A 19282-nucleotide genomic window follows, 5' to 3' on the forward strand; every position below is an offset into this window, starting at 1 on the left:
TATTTTGAATAAGAAAGCAAGGTCATTTCCTCCTAATGTCCTGCTGAATATTTTGTGACCAACTTCAAGAACGGATCATGATAATTACGGTGCCCCTGCTGTCTACCATAGGGAAAGTCATTGCAAGAATCCTGCTCAACTGGCTCCTCCCAATGGTTGAAGAGGTTCTTCCCGAGTCACGTGTGACTCTACATTGAGAGAATGAGAGAACATTCTACAGTGAGAGAACATGGAGTGGACAACCCAAACAATTCACCAACCCATCCTATCAAGCACCACCTGTCCTAACTGATGCAGAGTCTATATTTTCTGCATATGACTATTCAGCCACCTCAGAGCCCACAGTACAGAGAGACTGTTTGAGAAGTAAATTTAGCAATGAGTAATACTACTAAAATTAATTTGCCTAGAAATTAGATTGGACCCGTTCATCATAGAATAATGAAAAATTTACACCACAGTACACATTTATATCAGTTGAAAAAGAGTTACCCAGCTTAATCCCAATTTCCATCACTAGGTCCATAGCCCTACAGAAGAAACAAAGGACTGCAGATGCTGGAATCTAGATGGAAAAAAAATAACAAGATGCTGGAGGAACTCAGCAGGCCAGGCAGCATCCATGGAGAAAAACAGTCAATGCTTTGGGTCACGAATGCAACTCAAAACGTTGACCATCTGTTTTTCTCCACAGATGCTGCCTAGCTTGCTGAGTTCTCCCAGCATCTTGTTTTTTCATCCATAGCCCTACAGGTTCTTTCAGCACACATTTTGGTTTATGCCCCTACTATATTTTCAGACAGTGAATTCCACCCCCATATCCTCCTGGGTGAAAAACAAACTTTTTCTCATTCACCTCTAATCATTTACCAATTAATTTAAATTTATGGCGCTTGGTATTTGAGCCTTTGGTTAAGAAAAGTAGACCACTCTACCTTTTCTTTCTACACCTCTCATAATTTTATTCACCTCAGGCCTCTCCACTGCCTCATCAATTAAAAAAATAATCCCAGCATATCTAATCTGTCCTCAGAGCTACAATTTTACAGTCTTGGAAGCATCCTTGTAGATCTCCTCTACGGTGACCAGAATTGTACATATTAATCAAGCTGTGACCTAAATAGTGTTGCATACAGTATAACCTCCCCAGTCTTATGTCTTGCGCATTGCCTAATAAGAGCATCCCAGATGCCTTTTTAACCACCTTATTGACCTGCCTACCAGCTTTAGGGATTTGGCACTTTGTTCCTCCACACCTCTAAATAGCCTATTTATTGCTATGTTTCTTTGTTTTATAGCACTCTGCAAACCTCACACTTTATTGGATCAAATTCCATTTGCCACTTTTTAGCCCAACTGACCACCAGACCATCAATACTTTCCTGCAGACAAGTTTTTCTCCTCGCTGTCAACCATCTGACCAATTTTTACATCATCTGCATATGTCTTTATCATGCTTTCTACATTTTAGGTCTAAAAAAAATTAGGACGATGTGCTAAGCTCTGGAGAACCCCCACTAGTAACAACTTCCAGCCACAAAAACACACACCGATCATTACTCACATTTCCTCTCACGGAGTTGAATCCACTTTGCCACTCTCCCTTGGCTCCCAGAGAATCCAAAGTCCAGATGAAGGGTCTTGACCCAAAACATCAACTATTCATTTCCTTCCACAGTTGCCGTCTGACCCGCTGAGTTCTGTTGTATTAACACCCACTTTGTGTGTTGCTCCAGATTCCAGCATCTTGCATCTATGCGCCTCCCTTGGCTTTTACTGTGCTCACCGGCTTGCATATAGAACCTTATCAAAAGCCTTGTTAAGCTCCACAAAACTTGCATCAAATGTGCTATCCTAATTGACATCTCTCCCCACCCCCCATTACATTTTCAAAACAGGTTTTAACATCAGTCAGAAATGAATACCTTTTAAACAAGGGTTTAGACTGTCACATACAATAGATTCCAATACTTTATTCACAGCAAAGATAAACTGCACTGTTATCATTTGGTTTATCCCTTCTTCCCTTTTAAGACAATGGTGACATATTAGCAGTGTACCAATACACTGATATTACTCCTGAAACCAGAAAGCATTGAAATATTGTAGTCAGAGCCTCCACAATATCATCTCTCATTTCTTTTGCCAGCCTGCTTTGTTTTATCTAGGTCTGGTGATGCATCCACTATCAAAGATGCCAAATCACATCCTACAATCCCACATCCTCTTTAACAATATTTATCCCATCTGAAATTTCACACTTGTTTACCTTAGCTACAATATCAGCATCATCCCCATCTTTTTGAAGACAGTTGTAAAACATTTGTGAAGAACTTTTTCCACATCCTCCATCTCCACACACAGGCCCCTAATATAAACTACTGAGATATCCTCTTGCTCATTATGCAACTAAAACATCTTTGCATTGCCTTCTATTTTACTTACGATATTTCTCCCCATGTCCCTGATTTGCTCTCTGAATTTTCCTTTTAATTTCATTCCCACTTACCATACTCTTCTGGTCTTCCTCCTGTATTAAGCTCCCATCGGACACAAACTTCCCTTTCTTGCCTTACCCTCTATGCAGTTTATCATCCACGGGTCTCTAAATTTGGTAATCCCACTCTTTATCTTTGATGGAATATGTTTACCACCAACTGCTTGAATCTCCTTAGAAGTCTTCCTTTGCTTTGAAACCAATTTGTCTTCAAGCAGTTGTTTCCAATCCACTTTTGTTAGGTCACTTCAGTCTAATAAGGTTCCAAAATGGGTCAAGACCTTTTTTTTTATTTTAATTTTATTTCAATAATTCAGTTAGATTTTGGGTAATTATGATCACTGCCATGAAAACGCTCTCACCGATAATCCTTTCATCTGCCCAACTTCATTCCCCAAAACTAAATTCATGTTGCCCCTCTTCAAAACACACAAGCTAAAAGTTGTTCTCTTGCATGCAATTTAGCATCTCTGCCCTCTATACCTCACACTGTGTATTCCAGTTAATAGGATAATCAAAATCAACAACTATCACCCATGTACTTTTGCACTTGAATAAACTTGTAGATAAATTCCTAACTTCTATCTCCCTCAATCATGTACACCCAAGAGTGCAATTGCCATTTTTCTTAGCTCAACCTGTAGAGACTTATTTCATTATCCTTGTACATTGTCCCTTCTCAAACCCATTATTGTTTAACCAACATTGTTGACCCCTCACTCAATATTTCATCTGAAAACCCGGTAACCAGGAATATCAAGCTTCCAGTCCTGCCCTTCTTTAAGCCATACTTTCAGCAATAGCTTAAATATCATTTAGACATGTTGAAGCATCAATGCATGTAATGCAAGAGCCAGTTTGGTTCCCTTATTTAAAAACAAATCACTAAATTGTACGAAGAGTTCTCCAAACTTGAATTATTTTTTTCCTACCGAGAGAGAAGTGGCAAGTTTCAATGGAAGCTGCAAATCAAGTGCCCAACTGCTCTGTCATTGCTGCACTGGGAAGACCATCAGAGCTTAAAGGATCTCCCTCATGTCAGCTGTACAAGAGGCTTCCATGAAGTTGAGGGAAAAGGAAGGGGAAGTGAAATGGGTGGGAAAATGGTGAGTAAGCATGCAAGTGACTACCCCAGTGCAATTCTCTGCCCTGGAGTCCGATTCTATTCTGAGAGTAGGAGAGACAGATCAGAGCATGTAGCAGTGAAGTGCTTAAACTAATGAGTCTGTAACCATTGACAGACCAAACAATAATGAGTTTCCAAATTTCTTGAACATTGCAAGAGGAGACTGGCAGACACTCTTCAGTTTATTGATGCAAGAACTGTGAACCTCGAATTCCCCACTTCGTTAGCAATCTCAGTAGGTTATATTTTGTTTTGTAATTTTAAATGAAAAATCAATAATTCTCTCAGTAAGGGAGATCCAATTTTGGATAATAGGATTGAAAGAGAGTTCCAAACTTGTTATATAATTGCATGTGTGTTTGATGCTGTAAAATGGGTCAGATATGACAGATCCTGACCAAAGTGTCTGGACCAATTTTGCAAAGATTGTAATAGCACTCATCTCTGGGTAAAATTATAATCAACTCCAATCAAATCAATTTTATATTCTGAAACAGTGAATAAACAAGCACTGCAGTTTCCAAATTTTAGGCAAGTGTCTGATAATTATGACATTGCTGTCAATGAGTTCTCCCCATGTGCAAAATACATCCATTATTTCAAAGCAAGTTGGGGCATCCGAAGTTCTGAAAGGCACTAAATAAATGCAAGTCAGTTTTTCTTCCCCCCCCCCCATGTTCACCATCCTTATTCTGCAGATATCCATCTAGAATTATTCAAAGCAGTCCAGGTACAAGTACCCTTCCATTATGCATAGAAAGCTACTGAGGATCTGGATGTGGAAAAATAAAATCGATGTCAGAAAGGGGTTTACAAACTTGCAGATAATCAATTGGGGAAGCATCATCTTGACACATATTTGCAATACAGAGAAACACCATTTCAGATCAGATTTGAAACAGAAAAACCAGCTGCTGGTACCAGATGCAGAAATAATCAATCAACTTCTTCTTAAAAAAAAACATAGGTGCAAGATACAAAATATAAATTCAGATGTCATTCTTGAAAGACCAAAGAAGACCATCAGTATTAAAATTTGAAATCAATTTTGCCTGCAATGGTTGCTTTTATTTTTTTTAAGCAGCATATTTCTGTCGAAATGATAATGACTCAACATGCAGTTAACATTTCTCAAGAATATATACTGCAGCTCTAATACAAAGAACAGGAAACTTGAATGAGGCAACATCCAGGAAATAACCACTTTAACTTCCAGTAACCAGTGCAGTCACTATGCTCCAGGTAACTGACTACTTTAAGGCAGGTTGGGCAGATTTCTCTTTGCCACAATGTCAATAACAGATTCCACTGGAATATTTATCCAAAAATCAAAACTTATATTCTCTACGTTTCCCACTTTAAAAACTTTACAGCACTAAATTCTGAATACAGCATTAATTTTATTATTAACCTATAATACATCATTTTAGGAAGACAGGTGCAAACAGTCAACTGGACCGAGGTACAACAATCTCATTATCTTAGACAAAAGAAGTCAAAACAAACTTTTAATTTAACATGGAAAATTGGTATTTTATTAAATTTACAAACTAAAAAAAATCAGATGTTTCCATTAAGAATTTAGCAAGGTTACCAAACAACAGACTTCCTTTAAAAGTGGAATAACCAAACATCTTGTTTAATTATCTGACTAGTCCTTCATGACATTTTTAAGTGAGACAGAAGTTTTGATGTGTGCACACATCGTGGAATTCAGGGACAGATTTAATACAGACCATTTACATAGACCAGCACTTAACTACTTTCCCATCTGCCAGTATTTCTTCCAAGCACCTCCAGGATAGCACTAGAGAATAAATGGTATAGTGTTCGGTTCTTCTACAGAAAGAAAACATTTTCTGAACTTAATCCTCATTGAATGATTTTGCAAAATATATTGTTCCTCTCAGAGTCAGGGTCAACTTTGGACTGCTGATGTCATTTAATAAACAAAACATAAACACCCGTGACAAGGCAAGACAGTGCAACTGGTACATGAAGCCTTGTTCCTATTACCGCAGCTGTAAGGAAACATAGTTTCATTTAGTAATTCATGCAATGATGTTAACTATTTTGTTTATATATTGTTTACAAGCACTGGAAACTTGAACAAACTACAGTCACGTTTAGGAATACCTCAAGACCCAGGGATGACTGGAACTTGATATCTACAATTTACCCCACATTTCTCAGTTTCCCTTGGGAGAGATACAAGGGTAGTAGTTTACAAGTTAACTTTGCACATGGGTCTAAAGAATTGTGCAGAGTAATACTAGTCAAAGTTGGAGTTACTGCTTTTTATCTTGACTGAGAACAATAGATGACCTCAAGTCAGCGAAAACATAATACTGATGAAGCAAAGGATATATAAATCCCAACAGTTTATTATTTTAGTAAATGATCATTTAAAAAAGTTTATTCTTCCTTCATTTGTACAAAATGAATTTGCTAACACTAAATAGTTTTAATACTCAATACAGGCCTTAGCATAATTGTTTCTCAAATACTTGCTGTATTTGAGCAAGGTTAATATTTTACTATAGTCATTCTATATTTTTACCAATATGATACACTTGTATGATTTAGTTTATCAAATATGGTATACAAATCAGTTTACCTTTGTAAAATACACCCCAAACCCCTTTCTTTTCAGAAAGTAACCATTTATTCAGCCGCGGAACTTTCTTCAAGTATGCACAGGTGCATATAAAAAGCAAGCCAAAAACTAGGAGCCCATCGAAAGAATATACTGTAAAACACAAGAAGGTTAGTTAAAAATGAAGAATCAAACACTGCATTTAACAGACATTTAAGTGAGTTATATGACAAATTCTCATATACAAGCAGACTGTTTATGTATTACGCCACTCAACAGTACCAAGAATAAAAGAAACCCACAAAGAATGCTTTCACTCTTTCATTAATGCTGTTGATTTATCATTCGTTACAGACAACAGCACAAAAGAAGCCCATAGAAGAGTATTTGATTTAAACTGGTCAGGCAACATTGCTCCAAACTTCAGTGGAATTCAAATTACAAGTAAATGTGCCAATTCATCAAGTGCACAAATAGAAATATTTATGTTTGAGGCTTTGACCTGAAGGAACTGGGTACATCACATTTAAGATGACAATTTAACAATGTTTGATTAACAATATAAAAATGGTACATTTAGGATGGCAATTTTCTATTCTTGCCTATTGCACTCCTATTTAAATATAAAATAGGCATGAAGATACAATAGGAGTCATTTGAAAGGTTCAAAGAAAGTTTCCAGGATGAGAAAAAAAACTTTGGATTCACTGCAGTTAGACTTTTTGGTGTTTAAAAAGAAACTGGCAACATACTGAGAACTTTGCTTTAAGTTTTATATTTCTTCTTCTGCAATTTATGATGAACAAATGCATGGTTTAAGAAAACCTGAATGTCAAGAATTCTTGTTCAGAATATCATCAATGTTATAAATTTTGGATTTGGCTGCCTACAAAGGCCCAAGGATAATGTAGAATGCAGTAGAATAATTTGACATAATATAATGAACTGAAGATATTATCCATTAAGGGTGTTGAAAATTTCTCTTTTAAGAAAATCAAATGATCATACATGCTGCTCTGTATCACTTTTGTCATTTACAAAGGGTTACCATGCAATTTCATGAATTTGTCTTTAATTAGGCTGCTCTAACTTCTACAGGTGACCGACAAGTTACTGGGGTGGGGGTGGGTGAGGATTGCATTGTGTTCCTAGATTTTCTGCAACGTGAAGCCACCCGTCATTTGGACATGCATCAAGAGATGAGAGTTGAAAAACAATTGTGTTTGTTTATGTTTCTCACATAAATTCTGCCAGAGCAAATTTTATTCTAGGACTGCAGCATTCAAATCAGGTGACCCTGACCTTTACAAGAAATCGAGATACAACCTCCATAAAGTTATCAGAGATGCCAAGAGACAACATCAGCCCAAAATGGAGTCCCAGACCAGCCGTCGGTTGTGGCAGGGTTAACATGCTATAGTGGGCTACAAAACGAAGTCAGGCAGCATTGTCAACAACAGCACATCCCTTTCCAATGAGCTTAACACAATCTATGCACGTTTTGAACAGAAAGGGATTGGTATGTCACCACCCACCCCAACAGCCTCCAATAAACCTGAACCCATGGTCACTGTTGAGGATGCAGCGTCAGTCTTCCGGAGAGTGAACCCGCAGAAAGCACCCGGCCTGGATTGTGTCCCTGGACACGTCCTCAGATCCTGTGCAGGGGTATTTGCAGACATTATTAACCTCTTCCTACTTCAATCTAAGGTTCCCACCTGCTTTAAGACCACTATCATCCTGGTACCCAAGAAAAACAAGGTAACGTGCCTTAAATACTACCACCCAGTGGCTCTGACATCCACCATCATGAAGTGCTTCAAGAGGCTGGTCACAGCACACTAACTCCAGCCCCCCAGAAAACTGTGACCCTCTGCATTTTGCCTACCATCGAAACAGGTCTACAGCAGACACCACCTCCCTGACCCTACACTCATCTCTGGAGCATCTAGACAGCAAAGACACCTACGTTAGACTATAGCTTATTGACTACAGCTCCGCCTTCAATACTATAATTCCAAGCAAACCCGCCACCAAACTCCAAGACCTGGGACTCAACACCCCCCTCTGCAACTGGATCCTTGACTTCCTGACCAACAGACCCCAATCAGCAAGGATAGGCAGCAACACCTCTGCCACAATTATTCTCAACACTGGTGCTCCACAAGACTGCGTCCTCAGCCCCCTACTCTACTCACTATACATTCATGACTGCATGACCAGATTCTGCTCTAATTCTATCTGCAAGTTTGCAGATGATACCACCGTAGTGAGCTGCATCTCAAATAACGACGAGTCAGAGTACAGGATGGAGATAGAGAGCTTAGTGACATGGTGTCATGACAACAACCTTTCCCTCAATGTCAGCAAGACAAAAGAGCTGGTCATTGACTTCAGGAAGGGGGACAGTGCACATGCACCTGTCTACAACAACAGTGTTGAGGTTAAGAGGGTTGAAAGCTTCAAGTTCCGAGGAGTGAACATCACTAATAGCCTGTCCTAGTCTAACCACGTAGACACCACGGCCAAGAAAGCTCACCAGTGCCTCTACTTCCTCAGGAGGCTTAAGAAATTTGGCACGTCCCCCTTGACACTCACCAACTTTTATCAATGCACCACAGAAAGCATCCTATCTGGATGCATCGCAGCTTGGCATGGCAACTGTAGACAGTTGTGGACACAGCTCAGCACATCACAGAAAGCAGCCTCCCCTCCATGGACTCCATGTCTCTTCTTCTCGCTGCCTTGGTAAAGCAGCCAGCATAGTCAAAAACCCCACCCACCTGGGACATTCTCTCTTCTTCCCTCTCCCATCAGGCAGAAGATACAAAAGCCTGAAAGCACATACCACTAGGCTCAAGGACAGCTTCTATCCTGCTGTTATAAGACTATTGAATGGTTCCCTAGTACGATAAGATGGATTCTTGACCTCACAATCTACCTTGTTATGACCCTGTACTCTGTTGTTTACCTGCACTGCACTTTCTTTGTAGCTGTGACACTTTACTCTGCATTCTGTATTGTTTTACCTTATACTACCGCAACACACTGTGTAACGAATTGATCGGTATGAACGGTATGCAGGACAAGTTTTTCCACTGTACTCAGTACAAGTGACAACAATAAACCAATTCCAATTATTCTCCATCTCAAAGTTTTGGGTACCGATTTGTGAATTCTGTAAGGGCGAATTTACCTTAACAGCCATAACACAGGGGTCACCTGTATATAGCAGCACAAAACATTGTTGTATATAAAGTAGCAGCATCGTATACAGAGTTAATTATTATTGCAAAATGCATTGTTAAGCAAGAGCTTATTATAGCTATACTTAAGTACAGATTGATGTTCTTGCCAGCTATTATCTTAGGGGATGTTGTCAGAACAAAAATCTGATGAGACAGCAAATTATTAAAAAAACAGTGCATTAAATGTAATATACCGGCTCCAATCTTTTCTAAATGAGCAGAAGCTCAGGATTCCTGAATGCAGGCTGAAGGCCTGCCCTCCACTCCAGGGTAAATCCCAACCACAAGATATTCCAGTACTTAGGTTGGGAAATCTGTTCCCTGACCCTGCACTAGGATAGACAATGCTATGGCTCTAATGAAATCAGTGGGAAGAAATAGCTGTTTTGCAACAGCCAAGTTGGAACAAGTTTATTTTTTTTAAAATTTTGTTTAACCCAATTAATTTAAATATTTAATCAATTGCAAATGCTCTCACTTAGTAAAATTCTTGTATAAAAATAGTATCCAGGTGATTTTGGTATTCATAAACAATTAATTTAAATGGTAGCTTTGACAACTAGCAAGCCTAGGGGTACAATGGCAGTTAAAACCATTCTGCTGGATTGAAACTTAACAGATATTCAGAAAGGCTCCGCATAGTGTATGGCCATCCAATCAGCTAGGAGCTGGCACTCTGGCCAATGACAATGAAGTTGGACCATATTTTAGAAAAGTCTTATCCAATTCATCTTTATAGCCTAAAGGGTACACAATAGTCATTGTGGAATGTTACACCCACCTAAACTCCTTTTTACATAATGTGGAAAAGAACATTGAACAATGTGAATGCACCACTTAGTCAATGTACAACTGTAATGGTGAGTGCACAATACACTGACAGCAATTCTTCTCTTTCTTTAAAAAAATACACAAACTATTTTGTAAAAATATAGCCAGTAACTACTCAATTATTTGACTAAGGCTTTTATCAAAAGTGCTTATATGATCAAAAGAAGATTTGTTTCAATTGAACACAATTGCTAGAACTAACAGCCTTAAGCTGGTGGTAAACAGCGATGCAATGAGCATTCACCATTATGTTGGAATAGTGGGACAGCAATTTCCAGCACTGGCACACATCAATATAGTATACTAACAAATTTCTTGTGACCACTGCTCAATGTACCATGTTTCACTACTTGATACTTTCAGTAGGTGTATTTTGCTTTAAGTTAGAAAATGCAAAGCATAGTGATACAAGTGATATTGATTGTTTATGGTTGTGAAGGAATTAAGAATAATGGAAAGCTTGAATGAGTCCACAGCTGGCAAGTGGCATATAACTTAAATAAATATAGCGGTACATGTAGGCATGACCAAATTACAAAGGACACCCAACAATAAAGAGAATTGAGAAAGAGGAATCGTTTTCTAAAGGCTCCTGATCAGTACCATGAAACAAAGTAAATGGGGATGCATTGGCAGAATGATGGCATATAAATGAAATATATCATTCCACCATTGGATAACAATTTGCAATGGTTCCACCTAAAATTCTGTGTCTCATTTTGTCCTCTTATATAATGGGTGATATAAAGGCCTCAGAGAATATAAGCAGTGCAACGCTATTATTAGATTCTTGAATAGTTTATCTGTACAAGTTGTTTGTAGACTTTGTGTACGGTACAAAGAATTGGACTAGACTGTGAAGGAACGAAGAAACCGAATGTGCAGTTTAAAGATCAATTTTAAAGGCAATCTTTTACCGATATAATGCTGCAATGGTGGAGTCTGTATCACAGAAATAAATCACATTAGAACATACAAGGGCTGAAAATGGTGTCATATATATCTGTCACTACATGTTTGGACTACATGAGGAGCATTAGATGGCTCTGAGCCTGTACTTGGAGTATAGAAGGATTGGGAGGTGGGGTGGGGTGAGGTGAGGTGGGGTGGGGGCAGGAAAGAATCTCATTGAAACCTACCAAATACTGAAAGACCTGGAATAGAGTGAACATGGAAAGGAAGCTTCCATTTGTAGGTGAGTCTAGGATCCAAGGGCACAGCCTCAGAATAAAGGGGCATCCCTTTAGAACTGAGATGAGGAACTTCTTTAGCCAGAGACTGATGAATCTGTGGAATTGGTTGCCACGGAGGGCTGTGGAGGCCAAGTCATTGGGTGTATTTAAGGCAGAGATTGATGGAGTTAAGGATTACAGGGAGAAGGCAGGAGAATGGGGTTGAGAAAAGAAAAATCATCTATGATTGAATGGCAGAGCAGATTCAATGGGCTAAATGGCCTAATTCTGTTCCTATATCTTATGGTCTAACATTGAACCAATCTGCTCATTTTTGTTATAATAATTTAATTTTGTTTTACATTCCTTCTACTGCCATCACAAAATGCCATGGCATGTACTGAGCATTTGGAGTAGCACTGATAGCAATTGTCAGCAGAAAGCCAAGAATAACATTGAAATTAGCTATGGCATGTTATACTTTTACACTGCATTTAGCATTTCTTTAGGAACTCGATACATCCAAAAGACAGCAGGTCAATTAAGTACAGTTTGGTCTAAGAAGCAGGAAATGAAACACAGATCTTTGCCATTTGATTTTTAAGTGTGATTGGGCCATTAGGAAAATCCAGTCAGTACCCTCATACTCTTCTGATCTGGTCACTGATATGCTGCTTGGATGACTCCTGCACCACAATGGTTACACCTCAAGAGTATATCACTGGCAATAAAATCAGTGAAAGGAGATTTACAAATGCCAGGCTTTTATTTGGATTTTATAGACCTACCCCAACTGCAAAAATATTATTCCAAATAAATAGTCCAGTTCTGGTCACCTCATTATAGGAAGGATGTGGAAGCGTTGGAAAGGGTGCAGAGGAGATTTACCAGGATGCTGCCTGGTTTAGAGAGTATGCATCATGAGGAGCGACTAAGGGAGCTAGGGCTTTACTCTTTGGAGAGGAGGATGAGAGGAGACATGATAGAGGTGTACAAAATATTAAGAGGAATATAGATTGGACAGCCAGCACCTCTTTCCCAGGGCACCAATGCTCAATACAAGAGGGCATGGCTTTAAAGTAATGGGTGGGAAGTTCAAGGGAAATATCAGAGGGAGGTTTTTTACCCAGAGAGTGGTTGGGGCATGGAATGCGCCGCCTGGGGCAGTGGTGGAGGCAGGTACATTGGTCAAATTCAAGAGATTGCTAGACAAGCATATGAAGGAATTTAAAATAGAGGGATTATGTGGGAGGAAGGGGTTAGACAGTCTTAGGCAAGGTTTAAAGGTCGGCACAACATGGTGGGCCGAAGGGCCTATATTACGCTGTACTGTTCCACATCAAACAGTTCTCTCCTGATGGTGGGTGGGAAGGTACATTTCAATTTAACCCCGCCTTCCCGACCTCCAGTGCAGCCATTGGCGAAAAGAGCCAAGGGTAGGAAGCAGGCCGCTTGCCTATTGGACGACACGGCTGCCACTCAAGCTGCGCCGCGCACTCTTCCGCCATCAAGTTCGGTTGTCTGGCAGCACGGTTGCAAACTCGGGTCAAACCCAAAAGCCCAAGGTGGACGGTGCCAACCGGGCGGCCACAAGCGTCGCCGGGGGAAGGAATGCCGGCGGCTCAGCTCGCAGCCCCTACCGTCCGCCCGCTTGCCGCCGCCGCCGGGGCCTAACTCTCCCGACTGGCCACGTCCTCAAATCCCTCAGCTGGCCGTCGCTCACTCGGCGGCGGGTGGACGCCGTCACCGCGGGCCGGGGACTGATTGGGGGCGAGAGGGGGGGGGGGGGTTGAGGGAATTACCGTTGGTCATGTCGGCGACCCAGTCCTCCTCCTGCGCGCGCGCCCTCCTCACGCGCTCATGGCCCGGCTCGTGCCTCAGCCCGTCCTGGGGTGAACACACAAGGGCTCGCAATCAAACCCGTCCGCCAGGCTGCATCGATCCCTGCGACGCTCGCTTACTCATGCCTTGCGCGCAACGCAGCGGATGTTCAGATGGATTTGCTGACTTGTCATCGCTGTGGCGCTGGTCTTTGGAAAGTGATTACGCTGCAGAGCCGGGCTCAGTGGAGGAAGTGCAAAGATCTTAAACAGGGGCAACAATAAAGGAAATGTATGCAGAAGCAAAATACTGCAGGTTGCTAGGAATGTGAATCAAAGCAGAAAATGCTAAAAATGTTCAGCAGCCTGAGAGCATTGTGATTAAACACAGCCAGCAGCAGTTGAAGAAGTTGGGTCACTTTTTCAAGGGCAATTGGGTATAAGCAATGTATTAGCCTTGTAAGCAATACCACATCCCCCAACAAAGAATGAATAAATGAGAAAACTGACAAAACCGTTAATATTACATGTTAGCGACCTTTCATCGCTAAATTCACTGGCAATGCTCAACCAGGAATGTGCACGTTAAAGAAGTTCTGCTCTTCTCTCTAATAACAATGATGCTGGGAATGAAAGGCTTAACGTATGAAGAGTGTTTGATAGCTCTGGGCCTGTACTCAATGGAGTTCAGAAGGATGAGGGGCATCTCATTTGAAATCTACTGAATACTGAAAGACCTGGATAGAGTGGACGTGGAGAGGATGTTTCCATTAGTAAGAGAGTCTAAGATCCAAGGGCACAGCCTCAGAATAAAGGAAAATCCCTTTAAAACTTGAGATGAGGAGCAATTTCTTCAGCCAGAGGGTGAGGAATCTGTGGAATTTGTTGCAATGGAGGGCTGTAGAGGCCAAGTCATTGGGTGTATTTAAGGTAGAGATTGATGGGTTCTTGATATATAAGTGGGTTAAGGGTTATAGGGAGAAAGCAGTAGAATAGAGTTGAAAAAGAATCAGCCATGATTGGTGGAGCAGACTCGGGCTGAATTGCCTAATTCTTCTATATCTTATGGCCTTATGGGTTTTCCTTTTATTCTTTTGCCTTGTTCTTCAGATCTGATAAATGTAAATCTGATAAAAGTAGGTTGAGCAGAGTCAGCATGGAATTTTGAAAGGGAAATCATGTTTGGTTAATCTATTGAAGTTATTTGAGGACGGGGCAAATGGATCGGGGGAACCAGTAGATGTGGTCTATGTAGATTTTTGATAAGGTTCCATAAAGATGGTTGGTCAACAAGGTTACAGTACATGGATTGGGAGTGATCTACTGCATGGAGTGAGAATTATCTAACAGACAGAAAGCAAAGGGGTCCTTCTCAGGTTGGCAGATTAATGGGGTATCACAGAGATCAGGACATGTGCCAGTCATTCAAATTCAAATATTCTATTTTGCATGAGGGGACCAAATGACATATTTCCAAGTTTGTTGATGGTACAAAACCAGGTGGCTCACCAACCCAACAGCAACACCTGAATGACTACCACTATCAGAACAACGGTAGCAGTTGAGGAAGTTGACTCACCTTTTCATGGCAGATTAGGAATAAGCAATATATTGGCAATATAAACTATGCCCACATATGAAAAAATGAATAAATCAGAAAAATTGCAAGGAATTGCTAGGAAAGAGGATCAAGCTGAAGTAGCTATACAGCTAAAACAAAACTCTGGGGCAAGAGCAATGTGTTGGGTAGCTTCAACCTGTGCTGTATTGGTTAATCTACTGAAGTTATTTGAGGAAGAGGCAAGTGGAATAGAGAAGGGGGAATCAGTAGATGTGGTATATGTAGATTTTTGAAAGGCTCCCATTAAGAAAGTTGGTCAACTAGGTTAGAGTACATGGATTAGAAGTGATCTGTGCTTTGAAAGGGAGAATAACACTACACCTGTGCAAATCCCCACAGCATCTGACGACCCTGTGATCTCTGTCTTGGAGGCCGACCTTAAGAACATCATTCAAGAGGGTGAACCCTCACAAGGTGTCAGGCCCCGATGGTGTACCTGGCAGGGTACTGTAAATCTGTGCCAACCAACTGGCTGGAATGTTCAAGGACATCTTCAACCTCCCACTGCTGCAGTCAGAGGTTCCCACCTGCTTCAAAAGGACATCTATCAATCCAGTGCCCAAGAAGAGCAAGGTGAGCTGCCTCAGCGACTATCGCCTGGTAGCACTCACATCTGCTGTGATGAAGAGCTTTGAGAGGTTGGTCATGGCTAGAATTAACTCCAGTCTGAGGAAGAACCTGGACCTGCGCAGCTTGCCTACTGCCACAACAGGTCTACAATGGACGCAATCTCACTGGCCCTCCACTCGGCTTGGAGCACCTAGACAACAGCAAAACATACATAAGGCTGCTGTTTATTGATTACAGCTTGGCGTTCAATGCCATCATCCCCTCAGTACTAATCAACAAGCTTCAAAACCTGGGCCCTGTACCTCCCTTATTGGGAGAGTACAGACAGTGCAGACAGTAACATCTCCTCCTTGCTGACAATCAATACAGGCGCACCTCAAGGTGGCGTGCTTTGCCCACTGCTCTACTCTCTCTACACTCATGACTGTGTGGCTGGGCACAGCTCAAATGCCATCTGTAAATTCGCCGATGACACCACTGTTTGCAGAATCTCAAATGGCAATGCAGAGGTGTACAGGAGCGAGATAGATCGGCTGGTTGAGTGATGTCATAAAAACAACTTCGCACTCAGCATCAGCAAGACCAAGGAAATGGTTGTGGACTTCAGGAAGGGGAAGTTGGGAGAACACACACCAGTCTTCATTGAGGGGTCAGCGGTGGAAAGGGTGAGTAGCTTCAAGTTCCTGGGCATCAACATCTCGGAGGATCTATCCTGGGCCCAACACATTGATGCAATCACAAGGAAGGCACGCTAGTGGCTCTACTTTGTTAGAAGTTTGAGGAGATTTGGTATGTCACCAAAGACTCTTGCAAATTTCTACAGATGTACAGTGGAGAGCATTCTGACTGGTTGTATCACCACCTGGTATGGAGCTCCAATGTGCAAGATCGAAAGAGGCTGCAGAGGGTTGTAGACTCAGCCAGCTCCATCACAGACACAGCCCTCTTCAAGAGGTGGTGCCTCAAGAAGGCGGCATCCTCACCACCCAGGACATGCCCTCTTCACATTACTACCATCGGGGAGGAGATACAGGGGCCTGAAGACCCACATTCAACGTTTCAGAAACAGCTTCTTCCCCTCCACCATCAGATTTCTGCATGGTCCATGAACCCATGAATATTTCCTCGTTATTCCTCTTCTGCACTATTTATTCATTTTTGAAACTTATAAGAATTTTTATGTCTTTATGTCTTGCACTGTACTGCTGCCACAAAATATCAAATTTCGTGACATATGTCCGTGATACTAAACTTGATTCTGATTCTGATAATTCCTTGAAGTGTAACTAAGTCTGTTTAAATCAGTGAATCATTCTGCTCATTTTTAATACTGATAGTTCTGCACAGTTTTAATTTCTGCTCTCTGATTTCACAGTTCTGAATTAATTATTAATAACCACATATCTGATTAAAAAACAAACCAAAGCAATATTTATTTTCATAAGATTTTATTGTGCTCTAGGCACCATTTCCTTCTGTCAAAATTATGGTATTTGCAGATCATAATGAGCTGTTCATATTATTTCATATTCCCATTCTTCTGGTTTTGCTTTGCAAATGAACCACCTCATTGTACCTACAATGTATTAAAAGTCTGACCATCCTGCTAATTTTTCCATAATAAACCTGGCACAAACAGTTTATGTAAACTTGTTATGTAATCCCAGCTGCCAGCCCTGCAGAGGCTCTGCCAGGGCATGAGGGGCGAGACTTCATAATTATAATGTGACTAATTTCAACTGACATTTTTTGTTATGGATGTGAGTGAAGGAACTTGTAACACAACTTTTAAAAAGGGCTGAAAATAGAGACCAACTTCCAACAGTATCTCCTGGAAAATTACTCCCCTCACTCTCAGTCTGAGGTTCATCTAAATACTGCAGTTAAGAGATGATGTTAACCTTCTCTTTTGGGCAAAAATGACCAATAATCACCACTAATCCCACAGAACTCAGGTTCAACCTGGTCTGAGTAGCTGAGACAGACATCCATTATTAACTGTTTCTCTAAATCCTTCCTAAGGAAAAACAATCTCTATGACTGTTGAGGAAAGTTCAAGCATCCCCTGTCCAGACTGTATTGCTTCCTCACAGCCACCCAAATTCCCACCTGCTCTTCCCCTTCTCTCAAAATGGTATAATTGAATGGCAGGGATTGCTTCTTTTCTGCAGTCTGATGTTGGATTCCTGCCACCAACCAGCTGGCACATTCTGTTGGTGAGGCAGAAAACTGTCCTGGGGAAAGGTGATGTCTACAGTTTAAATCTGGGTCCCACTTTGCTGATGTCAAGGTGTTACTCCAATTGGAGTTAAAATTATCTGCTTCGTCTTGATTCTCATTATATAAGATAATGAGAATTGACTGGGAGCCACCATCCTTTGACTACAGCATTATCTTCCATCTCTCTCACCTTGCATTCAAAATTGTCACCTTGCATGTCTTGACAACTCTGCCTTGAGCTTCCTCCATTGAAAAACTTTTCTACCTCCCTCTTTGTCTTCACTTCCTATCCAGGCTTAGTTTTAACCTTCATATGAATTCTCCAAGCAAAATCTTTTGCCATTTATGGCCTCTGAACTATTAGCATCAGCGAGCACATCCCTAACCATTCATTTCCCATACCCCTCATATTTCTCAATAATGTTCATAATCCCTTTACTCTCAACATTGACCCAAGATAAAAAAAAAAATCCCCTTAGAAGCTATGTTGCTTACTCCATCTATTCCGAACAACATTACTGACACTGTTTCTGCTGTCTCGCAACCAAAGCAGAATCTTGTCTTCATCTTCTTTAGTCGTGTGGCTTCACTTTTCATCCTTAGAACTGGGCACAAGATATTCAGTGCCCATATTTGAAACATATGCCTGCAAAAGCTTTCCTTTAAAGGTTTAATTAATTACTGAATTTAACTTTCTCAGTCACGATGGTGGGATAAAAGTTCATTTCTTTAATCTCCTTTGTCCAGCTCTCTAGATTACTCATCGAGGAATGAAGCCATTAGACTATCACATCCCTGGTTTTAATCTCTTTAACCTATTTTTCTTCAGCCATCTATTCAATGTAATCTTGAATGTAATAGTTTCTACTCTGACCATTAATTCCCAATGTGAAATCTATAGTCTCAAAACTCTCTGTACAAAGAAGCTTTCCTGACCTTTGTTCTAAATTCCTTACATTTAATTAATTGTGTTTCATATTTGATATCTTAATTCCTGGAAAAAGGATTGTTCTATCAACCCTATTCTTTCCTTCATAATTTTAAATTAATAAATTTTAAAAATTAACTTATAATCTTGTTCTCAAACAAAAAGACTGATCTTTTCCCCTTAAGGTTTTATTGTAACTTCAATGAGTGCTTTGAAACATATTTTGAAAACTTTGCTAATTAATCAAATTTTCAGTCTTTTAGTTACATTACATGCATCAATTAAATTTAATCTGCAAACTGTAATACAAACAAGATTACATGAGTTTTATATTCTGTCATCATCTTCCATTTCTTTCATTTATGGAATTAATTAGTTCTCAACAGAAACACTCACAGGAGTGAGAAGGAAAAGAATGTAAAAAGTATATGTAGGTTTGTTGTGAGGTTTATTACAGAGTGTCCAATGAATGAATATTTGCACAGTTTTATCCAGAAACACTGAACTGGGATCTGGCTTGTGAGAGTCTTGCAGTTGATCATTTCAGTGCACCATGGTGATGTCTTGTTCTGTCATGGACAATTAACATAATTCCAGTGTGTTTGTGTATCCACTGCCTGGAACAGATGTACTGGAATGATGTGGCTGAGCTA

The 19282-nt window shown here is 40.4% G+C and overlaps 1 protein-coding gene across 1 annotated transcript; it reads right to left on the reverse strand.

The window, feature by feature from the left end:
- Window positions 1-5003: 5003 nt before the first annotated feature.
- Window positions 5004-13436, reverse strand: tmem167b (transmembrane protein 167B). The gene is made up of 3 exons (XM_052034822.1): window positions 13273-13436; window positions 6241-6372; window positions 5004-5644 (listed from the first exon to the last, which is right to left on the reverse strand). Exons 1-3 carry the CDS (start codon window positions 13280-13282, stop codon window positions 5562-5564), a joined length of 225 nt encoding a protein of 74 aa, XP_051890782.1. The 5' UTR covers window positions 13283-13436; the 3' UTR covers window positions 5004-5561.
- Between the last annotated feature and the right edge of the window lie 5846 nt (window positions 13437-19282).

This window comes from Pristis pectinata, chromosome 20 (assembly GCF_009764475.1).
Source record: "Pristis pectinata isolate sPriPec2 chromosome 20, sPriPec2.1.pri, whole genome shotgun sequence".
NCBI classification, from domain to species: domain Eukaryota; kingdom Metazoa; phylum Chordata; class Chondrichthyes; order Rhinopristiformes; family Pristidae; genus Pristis; species Pristis pectinata.

What these genes read in the sequence shown, in the direction of transcription:
- tmem167b (XM_052034822.1), bottom strand. An exon ending in TTGGGGTGTATTTTACAAAG is followed by an intron (nt 5,645 to 6,240) that starts GTAAACTGATTT and finishes GTTTCCTTACAG; the next exon opens with CTGCGGTAATAGGAACAAGG.